The sequence below is a fragment of the Gopherus evgoodei genome, chromosome 5 (genome assembly GCF_007399415.2).
Source record: "Gopherus evgoodei ecotype Sinaloan lineage chromosome 5, rGopEvg1_v1.p, whole genome shotgun sequence".
Taxonomy (NCBI): Eukaryota; Metazoa; Chordata; order Testudines; family Testudinidae; genus Gopherus; species Gopherus evgoodei.
Genome location: NC_044326.1, coordinates 104860619 through 104873928, shown reverse-complemented (window position 1 = coordinate 104873928; position 13310 = coordinate 104860619). Strand labels below are relative to the sequence as shown.

The 13310-nt window shown below is 39.7% G+C and overlaps 1 protein-coding gene across 1 annotated transcript in view; it reads right to left on the bottom strand.

Moving 5' to 3' along the window:
* The window catches only part of PRSS12 (serine protease 12), a 66139-nt gene that overhangs the window by 44099 nt on the left and 8730 nt on the right, over positions 1-13310 (bottom strand). Inside the window, 5 exon segments of the mRNA XM_030564310.1 lie at positions 5226-5372; positions 6307-6310; positions 8173-8357; positions 11716-11788; positions 11791-11853. Of these exon segments, the coding sequence (XP_030420170.1) occupies positions 5226-5372; positions 6307-6310; positions 8173-8357; positions 11716-11788; positions 11791-11853 (472 nt within the window).

Below are 13310 nucleotides of genomic sequence, written 5' to 3'. Positions count from 1 at the left end.
GGATTAAGCCCCAGAAGGGTAAGAAACTATTTCATTTATAATTGGCTTGGAAGGGCAAGGAACTTCTTCCAATTGAGTTGTTGTACCCTTGTTGGGGTTTGGATAGTGTGACCCAGCTAGGGGGCTCAGCTACAGAAGATCTGCTGAGGTAGGCTGACAGCATGCATAGCAACTATAACCCACAAAAGTGTGAGTCCCATTTTTTGAGAGATGCTTTACTTAGACATTATTGTCTTTCTACTCTGACCTTGCACACTTCAGCACATGCATTAGGAACTTTGATCTCTAACAACAGATATCTTGCTCTAATATCTTGCCCTGGGAAGTGGTACTCAAACCAAGTTTGGAAAATACTAATTTAACATGTACCTAACATGTTTCATTTTCCCAGACCTTTGCAAATAGTAATAACCTATCTCAGAGGGGTGAGGTCAGGATTAAAGTAATGTCCCCTTGTCACAGAAGGGGCAGAGAGCTCAATGGCCTACCCAAAGTCACAGAAAGAGTCAGTGTCATAGTCCAGGTTAAAGAACTCATGAATTTCTGGCTCCTAAGCAACAACTCAGAGCTCTTGACCACATTTCCCTAAGCTACTACTTCTCTCTTTTATGCCTCTCTTGGGAAATGCACTCATTTGAACCTGTGCTGTGTGTTATCACAGAAGATGCTACTGGTATGTAGCACAATTGCCATCTCTCATGACTTTTCCGCAAATCTCATGGTATCTTGTATTTTTCTTAAAGCTCCAGCTCACGGAATCATGTAAATAATGAGAATCTCTGCTTTTTTCTTTTTGAAGGAATTCTTTAGCCCTCTAGGCTGTGGGAAAACTTGAAACATTAAGCCTTTAGGCTTCAAAATAGGAAGGCAAATGAAGACAATCACATCTATTATTCTTAAAAATCTCATGATTGTAGGATGTGACTCATGACTTTTCAATGCTTGTATTAGGTAGAGAAGTAGCCAGGTCAACCAGACCTGTTCTGTTTGTTATCCTTCATAAAGTGCTGTTTTATTAAGTGATACAAATTTGGGTTAGGTACTATATATTATGAATCAGTAGTATGTTATATTGCAGGGATCAGCAACCTTTGGCACATGGCTTGCCAGGGCAAGCACCCTGGTGGGTCGGGCCAGTTTGTTTACCTGCCATGTCCGCAGATTCGGCTGATCGCGGCTCCCACTGGCCGCGGTTCGCTGACCCAGGCCAACAAGGGTGGCGGGAAGCAGCACAGGCTGAGGGATGTTCTGGCCACCACTTCCCGCCGCCCCCATTAGCCTGGAGCAGCGAACCGCAGCCAGTGGGAGCCATGATCGGCCGAACCCGCGGACACAGCAGGTAAACAAACAGGCCCGGCCCACCAAAGGTTGCCGACCCCTGTTATACTGTGTGCTGTAAAGTGCAAAAATACACTGACCAATTTTTCCAGACGAGGTGGCTAATCCATATTTAAACCATTAAATAACAGTTGCCCAATCTTCAAAGATGCTGAGTGCCTTTACTTCCCGATTTTGAGGGGCTTTGTGGGTGCTCAGCACTTCTTCTTGATATCAGGCTACATTTATATACATGGCTAAATATGGACTTAGGAACCTACTTTGGCATTCGTTTTTGAAAATCTTGGCCTCTATATATTACTTTTTAAAGAAATGTATTACTTGTGCTCCCTGCATATTGGCAGACAATCCTTACTGCTGGTGTGAAAGCACTACTTTGTACAACAGTAAGACTGGCCTACTGGTAGACTTTTAGAGGGCATTATTTTAACACAACCAAAAGCTCACTACCGCATAAGCACATCTTCTTCCAGAGTCCAAATACAATGCTTTACTAATAGTAAAGCTGTCATGGGTTCTCCTTGGAAACTCAGATATTTGAAAACATCAATCTCTGAGCTAACTATAACCCCTATGCCACTACTTAGTGTATATCCAGTAAGGTGTGAATCTTTGGTACGACTCTTATTAGTATTAGAGAGCATCTTCCAGAGACAGTACTTCCAAGAATAATGGTAGCATGGCAGGGTGGGGACAGTGGTGTGATACATTACAGAATCATGTATTAAGATTGTATGCATGGGAACCAGTCAGTTTAGAAAATTACATATATTTAATAAGGTAAGAAACTCTGCAATTCCATTATCAAGAATCAAAACAATAGTTTCCTTGCTTTGAAAATACGTTCAACCAGAAGACTTCACAAAATGACAGGGTAAGAAAATTGGATTTGTGCTTAATTCCCCTCCTGCCACCTTTGCAATTTTAACATGATATAAAATCTCATCTCTTGCGTTTCCCAGAAGCCTTGTTAACATCTTGCTTTCATCTCCCAGGCAACTTCACCAATATTAAAAGGTCTTCAACCTTTCTTCTAAAAAATTAAATTAAGAGTTAAATTGTAGATAATATTTCAGTTTTAATGAACTGTCCTTGCCTTGCAATTATAAAAGGAAGGCAAGTTATAGAGGCCAGAAGGAGAGCGGCCCCAGACTCTCACAGGTCCTAACTGCTGGGATGGGATAACTGTGATAAATTATCTGACTTCAGTTTATGGAGTAACATTTGCATAGCATGCTAACCACACGTAATAAAAAAGCCTCTTCCAGTATCTCCTGATTCTTGTAGGTCTCATTACACAGCAGACGCAGACTACGGTATGCAAAAGAGAGAAATTTACCATCTGCTAAGAGGCCTGCAGAAATCAGGGAGATAATGTTTCAACTCCTGACCGTGAAAACAAAGTATATTATACTCTGTTGAGACTCTAGATTTCCAATGCATCAGAGACCTCAAATCCCACTGAAATAACAAATTGGTTATCAAAAAGTATATGGGAAACCAAAATGAAATAAATGAGCAGTAGTTTCTGCTTATCACCAGAAGATTAATTCTCTGAGGTTTTATATTCTAGTAATGCTAAAGCAAAGCTGAAAGAGCATGGGACACTATTGCCAAGAGGGTTTATTTTACACTTTGTAGCACATTTCCATTTGGATTATCTGTAGGCAAATGTGGATGTTTGCCCTGTTTTGTAACTGCTGTACCTGCCTCTGTTGGTAAAATTTCAGTCCACGGATAAAGAGCACACCTGTCAAGACATCTTGCTTCTTTGGGTACATCTACGCTATATCTGGGAGCATGCTTCCCAGCTTGGGTAAACAGTCCACATGCTAGCGCTTCTCAAAATAGCAATGCAGCTCAGGCTAGTTGCCTGAATACATACTCAGTGATCCAGGCAGGTTTGGTCTCAGGCAGCTAGTCTAAGCCGCTGCCCATACTCTCCTTGGCTTACCCTGCTATTTTTAGTGCACTGGCTTGAGCAGAGCTAGCATGAGTCTGTCTCCCCAAGCTGGCGGAACACTCCCCTAGATGTAGCCTTTGAGCTCATGTAAAACTGTAGACTTTTTCTTTTTTTCAAAAAGTCTAAGCACCATCCAAACACACATGCTCCTATTAATCCACTTTTACTCAGAAAACAAAAGGAAATCAGGTTCATCTCAGAAATAAAATCTATAGAAATTAACCAAAAGTAACACATGTTCTAATGTAATCCTGCCAGGCACAATAGTGATACTGCAAGTAGCCCTTCCCATTGACACTATATTAAATGCAATTCACTAGCTTTTGATAATAGCCCAGTAACATTTGAGCAACAATAGAAAAGCTCATGAGGAAATGAATAATTCTGTATTCAGAGCACAATTTGAATGGTATGCTGTAAGTAAGGCTTGGGGCCACAAACTGAATGAGCAGGATACAAAGAAATATTGAATAGCTACCCATTCAGTGAGTACCATCCATTCTGTCCACTGAATCAGATAGGGATCCTGTGGGAAAAAATAGTGTGATGGAGTAATTAAAGTCTGTATCCTAATCCACGTGCACAATTAGGTTACATCAAGGTTACACGGGCAACCTAAATTCTGATATTTTCTAACTTTTGAGTGCTTCACTTTGCCACCTTAATGTTCTTTAATGTAGCTTTAGTATGTAATTTCCTAGGTTTAAAAAAAATTCAGGCTTTTTTAAAATGTGGACCTTATTGATCCTCATAGGAGTGATTAGCAGGATTAGACCTCTTAGAACCCACCCATCTGATAGCTTTAGTAGGTTGTCATTCTCTGTGTGGGCCAGCCACTAGAGGGAGATGAGACACATATTTTACTTACAGGTTTCACAGCTATTTGCTGACAAGAGACTTAGAAATCCTTGGTTCTATTCCAGGTTTCTGAAGCCACTGTATTCTAGTGACCATTGACCTATGCCTCTGACCCCTGCAGTCTGTGTTCCAGTTCTACTCTCCCTCCAGCACAGCTCTCCTCAGCTCCTCATTCTAGCCTGTCTCATCACCATTCCCCCATAATTCCACATCCCAGTCTTTCCCCACCCTTCTGTTTTGTCCCAGTCCTCCACCACCATCCCTCCAGCTTCTTATCTCAATCCCTCCACCCTATTTTCCACCAGGTTGAGCTCCTCATCCCTTTGCATTCTAATCAGGTAGCTTTCTCACTCTCTCCCTCACTGGTTGGGGATCAGCAGGGAGAAGACAGTCTCACTGCTCTCAGTTCATGTGCCCAGTGCCACAGTCATCCCTGACTGCCAGAAAGAACAAACTGTAGAAAAAGTACTCCTCACCCTCTACATCCATGGGATGGATCATTCTCAATGCAGACAGCATCTTCAGAGATTTTAGCTGCCAAATGTTAACGAGTCTGTAGCGAACATGCGCAAACTGACACATTCCAAAGGTCCATAACTAGGCCAAATTTGGGCAGATTTTCACAGGGATAGCAAAAGGCAGGGCAGCACCCATGCCAAAATTAAAGTTCCTGCTCCAAAGTAAAGAGGTGCTAGGCCTTTAATTAAATGGTTGTACAATTTTTTTTCAACATGAGTGAAACATTTTTTTCTTAACCTCATGACTGAAATGACTGAACAGTTTTTGATCAAATTTTCTGAAAAAAATCTTCACCCCAAAACAGCCCTCCATCATGGAAAACTTCAGCTCAACTGCTAAAGTTTGATTAAGTTATAAGCAACTGAAAACAGGGTATTATGATGGAAAGTGTCAGGCCTCTTTAACTACAGGCATGGATAAATGTGCCATCTATAATTTTGGTGGCTTCACAGTATAAGTGCAATTTTTAAATGTTCTTCTTTTGAATCATTGTGTATTGTTTCTTAGCTTTCCTTCTTTGTTAGGAGTAAAATGTATTTAGAAAAACTAACCCAGGCCCAGCTGCCTACAGACAACTTCAGCATCTGCATCATCCCACTGGTCATCACAGACAGTCCCCCATTGGCCAGTGTGGTAGACTTCTACTCTTCCTTCATGAGCATTGCTCCCACCAGCCAGACGGATGGAATAAAGGCTACAGTTAAACAAAAACAGAGGAAAAAGTCATTATTTCCCAAAATGATACTCAAAGCTATACACAAATGGAGAGCACTCAGCTTTCCTTGGCTTTGGTCAAGTATTATGCCAATTTCTTAACTAGATGAAAATCTTGAAACTGAACTGGTTAGAGAAGGCTAAGTGCTTGCAGAATTTTTAGGCCTATAGGGACAAATGCTGCTCTCAGTGAAGAGGGCGGGGAGGAGGAACGGCACTAATGTATGTGAAGGCAGCATTTACTCCCAGAGTCTTGATCCTGGCTCCCCGAAGTCAATGGCAAATGCCCACTGATTTACAGTGGGGCCAGGATTTCACACAGAATGTCTTCTGGCACTGATCCCAGTCTGTACCATAGTCAGTCAATGAAAAGTCATTCTATGTGGATTATTTTAATGAGGAGGGTTTTCCTCCTAACCTCTCTCCGCAGTGAGTCTTCCTTGTTGCTTAAGTTGGGGGCACAAGGTTCCCTCCATCTGTGACTCCTGCACGTTTTCCTTTCAATAGCTTCATATCTGAGCATGAAACTACAATGATGGAAATGATACATAGTTATATAATGCACTTGAACTATTTTGATGGTAACTTTTTAAAAGATTATATCAGTATCAAATGTCTGGATGACTAAAGTGTGACTCAGTTCAGTTTACACTCTCCAGCAAATTAACTTTACCCTGTTATCTTTCCATGTATTTGCCTGCTGAAAGTGAGCATTTTGGAATTTCTGAAGACCCCCTCTGAACATTTCACCAGCCATGAATGCTGATGATTTTTCTGATGAAGCTTACGTAGAAAGGCTAGTGGTGGCAAGAATCTGCAAAAAACACAAGCAACTTCAAATACTTTACCTAATTAACTTCAACCCTAGACTATGAACTATAAATCAATCTTCTTCTAGCACTCTTAAAACAGACAAAGCTATTTTATTCCACTATGTCTAATGAGCCCTCTAAGCAAAACAAGAGGCTTTCTGTTGAAATTTCAACTTCCTTTGAATGAAGGGGAAACTTGGTGAACTAGGTAGTGTGACTTTCAAAATGTGTATTTCTAATTTCTTCACGTATTATCAACCTCATGAAATTGAAAGCTTACTTGCTCTGGAAATAATATGTAGGAAACTTTACTCTCAGTTGCATGAGCTTTAAACTTCACAACAAAGGATTCAGTCCAGTACTGACATCAGTGGAGTTATATCTGCATCAGGAATGCAGAATAAGGGCCAAAGTGTGAATATTTGCCAAAACCAGTGAGATTGTAAATACACTCTAATGACTTCTCTAAATCTGTTCATGCATACATAAACATCAGTATTTTAATGCACCTCCACAGTGTGTGGGGGGGTGGTGAGGAGGTGAGGATGGAAGAATCTACAAAACAAACTAGCTACTTGTATAGTCTTTCTTTTGTTCTGTGCAAATAATAAGGGTCAAATGTTTGAATTCTGGTTGACCTATTTGTGCTAGCAATTCTTTGCTAATGCATTCACTGTCACTTGGACACTCATGTACCTGATTTGCAGGTATAGTCAAGTACTTAAATATTCAAGAGTCTGAAATTATATCCACAGTTATTTGAGGCCACACTTAAGCAGGTTAAAAAGAAAAAAACAAAGCCTAGCTAAAAACTTGACCCTAAGTGCGGCTGAACCCAATTGCTTAAATGCCAAAGATAACCTATCTCTTATGGAAATTATTTATACTCAATATAAAACTGTTCACTTAACTTGGTGGAGTTAGGGCTAAGGGAAAAGATTTAATAGTTTAAGTAACACATCTATTTTTTAAATAATTTTTTTAAAATAAGAGGCACATACTACTTATAGATCCCAAATATATTCACTCTGATAGCAAAAGTGAAGAACTCTGTTTGTGTAGAATGTACACTAGGAGTTAAATCTTGATCCCATTGAACTCAATGGCAAAATTCCCATTTGGCCTTCAGTAGAACATTGTTTCCCTTACTTCAGTGGTCCAATTTGTTTCTGAAATTAACGGAATACTGTCCCCATTTCCTGTACAACTTGATCACTTACCCCTTTGAACATTTTAAATATCAAAATATACTTCATAGGAACTTGGGCAAAAATGTGTCCATCTCTGCATGGGCCATAAGGTAGAGAAGGGGAAGAGAGGGTACAAAGCCTTACACTTTCTGGTAACCCCGTGCAGGGGCCATCTACAATCACAGCTCTACTCTAGTGCCAGTGGTGTAATTCCTCAATGAGGGTAAGGTGAGGATGGAATCATGGCCCCCCAACACCCATCACAGAGCCCAGGGGAGCTGCTGCATGTGGAAGCAGAAAGCACACTGCACCCTTTCAAGGGTGACAAAACTCACTCCAGCAGCTGCAGCTGCCCTAGACCCCCTGCCCTCTGCTTTGGAGAAATTCTGGCTAGTTCATACTAGGATGACGAGACAGCAAATGTGAAAACTCAGGATGGGGTGGGAGGTAATAGGAGCCTATATAAGGAAAAAGACCCAAAAATTGGGACTGTCCCTATAAAATCAGGGCATCTGGTCACCCTAGTTCATACAGAATTCCCTCTGAGATCCTCACTGCTGCATAACCTACCCTTCCTCACAGCCTGTGTTTTAAAGCAACAAATAGCTATTTGCTGCTCTCAGAATGTGGAAAGACTTTTAAAATGTAAATGATCTATGCTACATTTTATTTTAGATCTTTTATTGGAAGAGGAAATTAAACTAGGATTGTTTTTTAATGAAATCATGTACATTATGACTGTTCAAATAAGGCAAAAAGTTAATAAAAAATTATATACTTTTACCATGGGAAAAGCTACACATGACAGCAGCTGCCATTTTTTGAGGACATGTTCCGCCCTGCCAGATGTCTTTTTCACACAGCAGTATAGTTTCTTCATCACCATGGCAACGTACATCACTCCAATAAACAGGGATAAGGCCCAGTCCAGAAAATGGTGTATACATTGCTGTACCTCTTTTGCTGTAGAAGGAAAGATCAGCATCGGATATTAGGAAATATTTGTTTGAGATGTTCATTCACAAATGCATGGGAGGCCAAATCCTGGGGCGCTCAGCAAGAAAAAGTTGCAGGGCAAAATCCTTGTCTGCAGTCAGTCAGGATGTTCATGCATTTGGGTCCTCACCACTAACACAGGATATGAAGAGGAACGCCAGATGTAGCCTGTTTTCCCCACTCCAGTATAAGATGGTTTGGTATAGTGGAGCCACACTTTACATGGACCAGTTGGGTCTGCATAACCCTGACCCAATCACATTCCCCTTTCCTGTATGCTAAGTGGCAGAGACCAACCACAGAGATCTCCTCCACAGGCCACAAAAGGGCAGCTTCCCTACATGAGACCTTCAATCTCTTGTTCCACTATACAGATAACTCAGTTTTTAAGAGTTATGTCTACACTGCAGCTGGGAATAACCCTCCCAGCCTGGGTAGACAGACTTGCACTAGCTCAGCTTGAGCTAATATTCTAAAACTAGCAGGGTGGGCATTGAGGCTTGGGTAGCCACTTGAGCTCAGGCTTGCTCCCAGATGCAGTGTAGACATATCCAAAGCCACTTTTGTCCTTTATGTGCTGCCACAGGGTGCCCAGGATTTGTCCCATCATTAAATGAACTTTGCAAACAAGAAAAAAAAACAGCCAGTATAAGGCCAAATGTGTAGAGGCGCTGGGAACCTGAAGAATACCCACAATTTCTACCTCATCTTTTGGCCCAAAGTTTGTGCCATGACAGCATTGTTTTCCACTCTTATTTGCATGTATTCTTATTTTAGTCATTCTTGTTTAAATGGTTCACTTTCCTGCTGATAAGGATCCTATACAACCAAAATATTCAAGTGCTAAAGATAGGAACAAGTTAAAATGAACTGGATAAAGAAATATTGCATGTAGGCAGCTGAAACCATAAGCAGAATCACAGACTCCAGATGGGCAGAACTTTTATCTCCTCTAATCTGCATATTTTTATAAGTTGGCTTGGTGTATGCAGATTAACATTAGACATTCCAAAACAGCTTAGATTCAGTTCTGACTGGCACTCTTAAGAGTGGAATAATCACCAGAAATGTTAGAGTGCAAATATTGCAGACTAACACCCAGAGCCTGTAGCAAACAAGATGACATTGATGTATAGCTGAAACAATGTCAGAAAGGCAATAAAGCCACCATATTTTGTGAGTTACTATGAAACTGTAAACTGAATGGGATATTGAAATGATTCAAGTAATTGGATTGGCTAATGCACAAGGCATTGATTCTCTAGAAGCCTAAACTGCATTATCCTTGAAAAAAAGCCATATACGTATGAGCATTTCTCACCACGCCACCTCACCCCCCATTTTCATCTTATAATAATTACACCATCTATATAGGCACTTCCTAGAAATAAATGACTGGCTAGAGTTAATGGAGCACAGTTCAATTCTTCCTAGCTGGTAATTATCCCCAGAAAATATGCTGAAAGTTGTTATTTAATTAATCAAACCACTAGGAATATTCATGACAACCTATTGAGTATGATATGATAATCACACCTGCCTATTAGATTCCCGTAATTTAGACAGTCATTCTCCTGTGTCCTGTCAGAGATACCTTTACAGGTAGTGGAAGGTTAATATACACATGCCCTCCCCCCACAAATAAATCTGGAGTCTTGACAAAACATTTTGTTTTCTATTTCTATTTTCTGCAGGGATCTGGTCAATAGATAATTTCTGAATAGACAAATACAGAAATAATTGCTGCTTGCTAGGCCCAGAAAGTCCCAAGGACAGTAGGAGTGCTGAAGTGTTAGCCTAATTCGGGGCTTCTCAACCCGTGCAACTTTTCTGTAAACTTTCTCCATGAAAACCTGAAACCATACAAAACTTGCTTGCTTACAGGTTTCATTACAAATCTGAAGTTCAGACAAAGTCTCTCAAAAGCTTTGATAAGGTGTCAACATTTAAAGTTAACCTTACGATGCAGACACACAGAGAACATCTAGTCATGTGAAGCCCTACGTAGCAATAATACCAGATTTGACCAAAAACTAATTACGACTCCCTCCCCAAAGCTTTTGTTGGAATGGGTGTGGGGGATTGTTATTAAGGTGACATTCCACATGTCCCTGGAAACCTGCAATATCCCTGATTTAGGGCCTGTTTAGGAAACCTTGCTGGTTTTACAAAAAATTGCTTTGTCCAGTGCTTGCCTCACTTACGTTGGTATAGCTCCACTGACTTCAATGGCACTTCTCCTGATTTACCTCATGTACAGTGAGGTCAGAATCAAGCCTCATATTTCTTCCCCCCAGTTTCTATTTATTCCCCTGATGAGTCTAGAGACCTGAAGGACCTACTGACCAGATGAGCCTGTTAAATTCGCAGGGTTGTTGTGAGTATGTATGCATCAAGGATCGCCCCACATCTTAACAACATCCCTCAGACTTCCCAATGAGTTTTCTCCTTCAGACAAATCCTCAAGACATCCCTTCTTTGCAAGTGAGACAGCAAATCTACAGGATGGTAGGAAAGAAGAGAAGGGGGTTGCTTGACACTCACTATCCCAGGCACCCCTCCCCAATTCCCATGGAAACAGTCCTTGCATGCCCTAACCTTTCATAATCAGTTTCACAGTTTTCAGTGTGAAAACCTGGTGACAATCTTTGCCTCCCATTCTCTTCAGATACCAGAAGCAGCCTACAAAACCATGTGCTGATTCTCACAGCAACTCCTTTGAAGCATTACAAGAATTGGGGGTAAGAATTCTGGGGATAACCAGCTTTTATATACAAGACAGAACAGGTAAACACCTCAGGAAGCAAATATTAGTGGTTGCAACATGCTTACTACCTAGTTATTGTGTAACTGTGGAGGGCACTCTTTTACCTTGCCTCAGGCAGCAAATGCTTGGTGCATCTGAGGAGTAACAGTTGTGAGTGTTTGAATGTTGGGTCATGGAAGGAAAGATATTAAAACTCAGGCCTAATGTTATATTGTGGCATTGCTTCACAAATATCTTAATAGCATTGGACACCTAGTTATGGATTCAGCTGCAAAGTCTGTAACACAATACCCATTTCTTTCTCTGAAGAAGTCATATAAAGGTTTTATGTACACATTTCCAACTCTCTCACTAATACCTTTGCTAAGTGGAAATACCACTTTCTCTGTCATTTAGAGACTGTATCAATTGAGAATGAAGCCATAACTTAAGAGCAACACTTTTTTCCCCAGAATAATATCTCATTCCTAATGTATTTTAAAAATATCTATCAAACCTAGAGCTCTTAAATATGACATTGAAAGAAGCTGGTAAATTTGATCTGGGACTAAAACTTACCCAAGCTCAAGCTGCCGACATATGACTGATGCATCATTATTGTCCCAATGACTGCTGCAGATTGTTCCCCAATTCCATTCAAATAAACTTCAACTGTGCCTTCAAACTCATTCTTGCCACCTCGAAGTCGCACTGACCCTAGATAGTAGAATTTTAAATGATTTAAATAAGACGTTTGCTATCCATGACTGAGTTAACTTGTGCCATTTGAAGGACATGCAGTTTCAGCTCCACTCTGCTATAAATATTTTCATGTATCATGTACTTGCTTCAAGTTCATTAAAGAGAATGCTTCTAATTAGCCCTCTCTGGTATCTAATAATTCCTTTCTGTTGACTCAAAAGGAGATAACTCATTCATACAATAATTTAATGAGGAAACATCTTCATTCTAACATTGTAGCCAAAATATCAAAGATGTGGGGAGAGAGAGTATATATAAGTACATATTAATATAAATATGATAGTCTATACATGAATTTTGTTAACATAATCAGCAATGTATAAAAAGGAACAAAATATTATACACAAGTGGTATATTTTTATCTTCCATCGATTTAAAGGAATTATAAAACAATCACATGGATTGCATAGCTTCTGTACTGACCCACATAATATTATGCATGTCATGGATGCCAGAAGTTTATTTCAGGCCAAAGAATGCATTTGTTCTTACTTGCCATCAAATGCCTGATGTAGTTATTACAAATTAATTATAGGCCTCTATCAAATTTCCAAATACAACAACCTAAAAACATAATCATAACACACATTCTTTTCCAGTCCTTGTGTGTGTATCATCAAAATACAGGTTGAGAGCACAGAACACAAAATCAAAAAATTGAATAGTTTTACAGTAGATACCACAGTATTCTCTTTCCAGCAGTGTAAAAAGTCCCTACAGCTACATGCAATTCAAGCACCAAATGCAAATATGTGAAACAGTTACAATCATATTTGTTATGCTACAAAGGGAGAGCAAACAATGAATGGGCCATAAAAATGCTACTAATTTGACAAGAAGGTAATATATTGCAGCTGTTATCAAAACTGTAGATGGGTATTGCATGAAATATCAAGTGATCCACCTGCCTATGTTCTATTCTATTTAATAGCATAGCATAGGCCCTTTCCACTCTATAGTTTTTTAAGCAAGAGGAAAAAATATTTTTATGTATTATAATGGCAAGGTTAAATTTTTTGTTCCCTCCCCACAAATTACACTGCAAGTCTGTTCTGTTTTGAATGCAGTTCTCCAGGGTTATAAAACCTTGAAGGTGAACCCTTGCCAAGTAATTCAAGTCCATTAACCTCAGATTTGATGTATGTACTTTTTTGCCCGTGACTTATTTTCACAGCATGTAATACAGTAATATACAAGTACTGCTTATTAAATCAATTTTATAAGGTGATCCTTTTATACAGAATACATGATTTTGTAAAGATTTAATTATAACAATACTATATAAAAGCACTGAAAGAACAGCATTTGAAGACTCTACTATATATCTTGATAAATCAGTATTTTACTCCATTTTGTTATCTCCTATATCTGTTCTTTCCAAAACCCTTCTGGATAGACTATTATTTTAATCA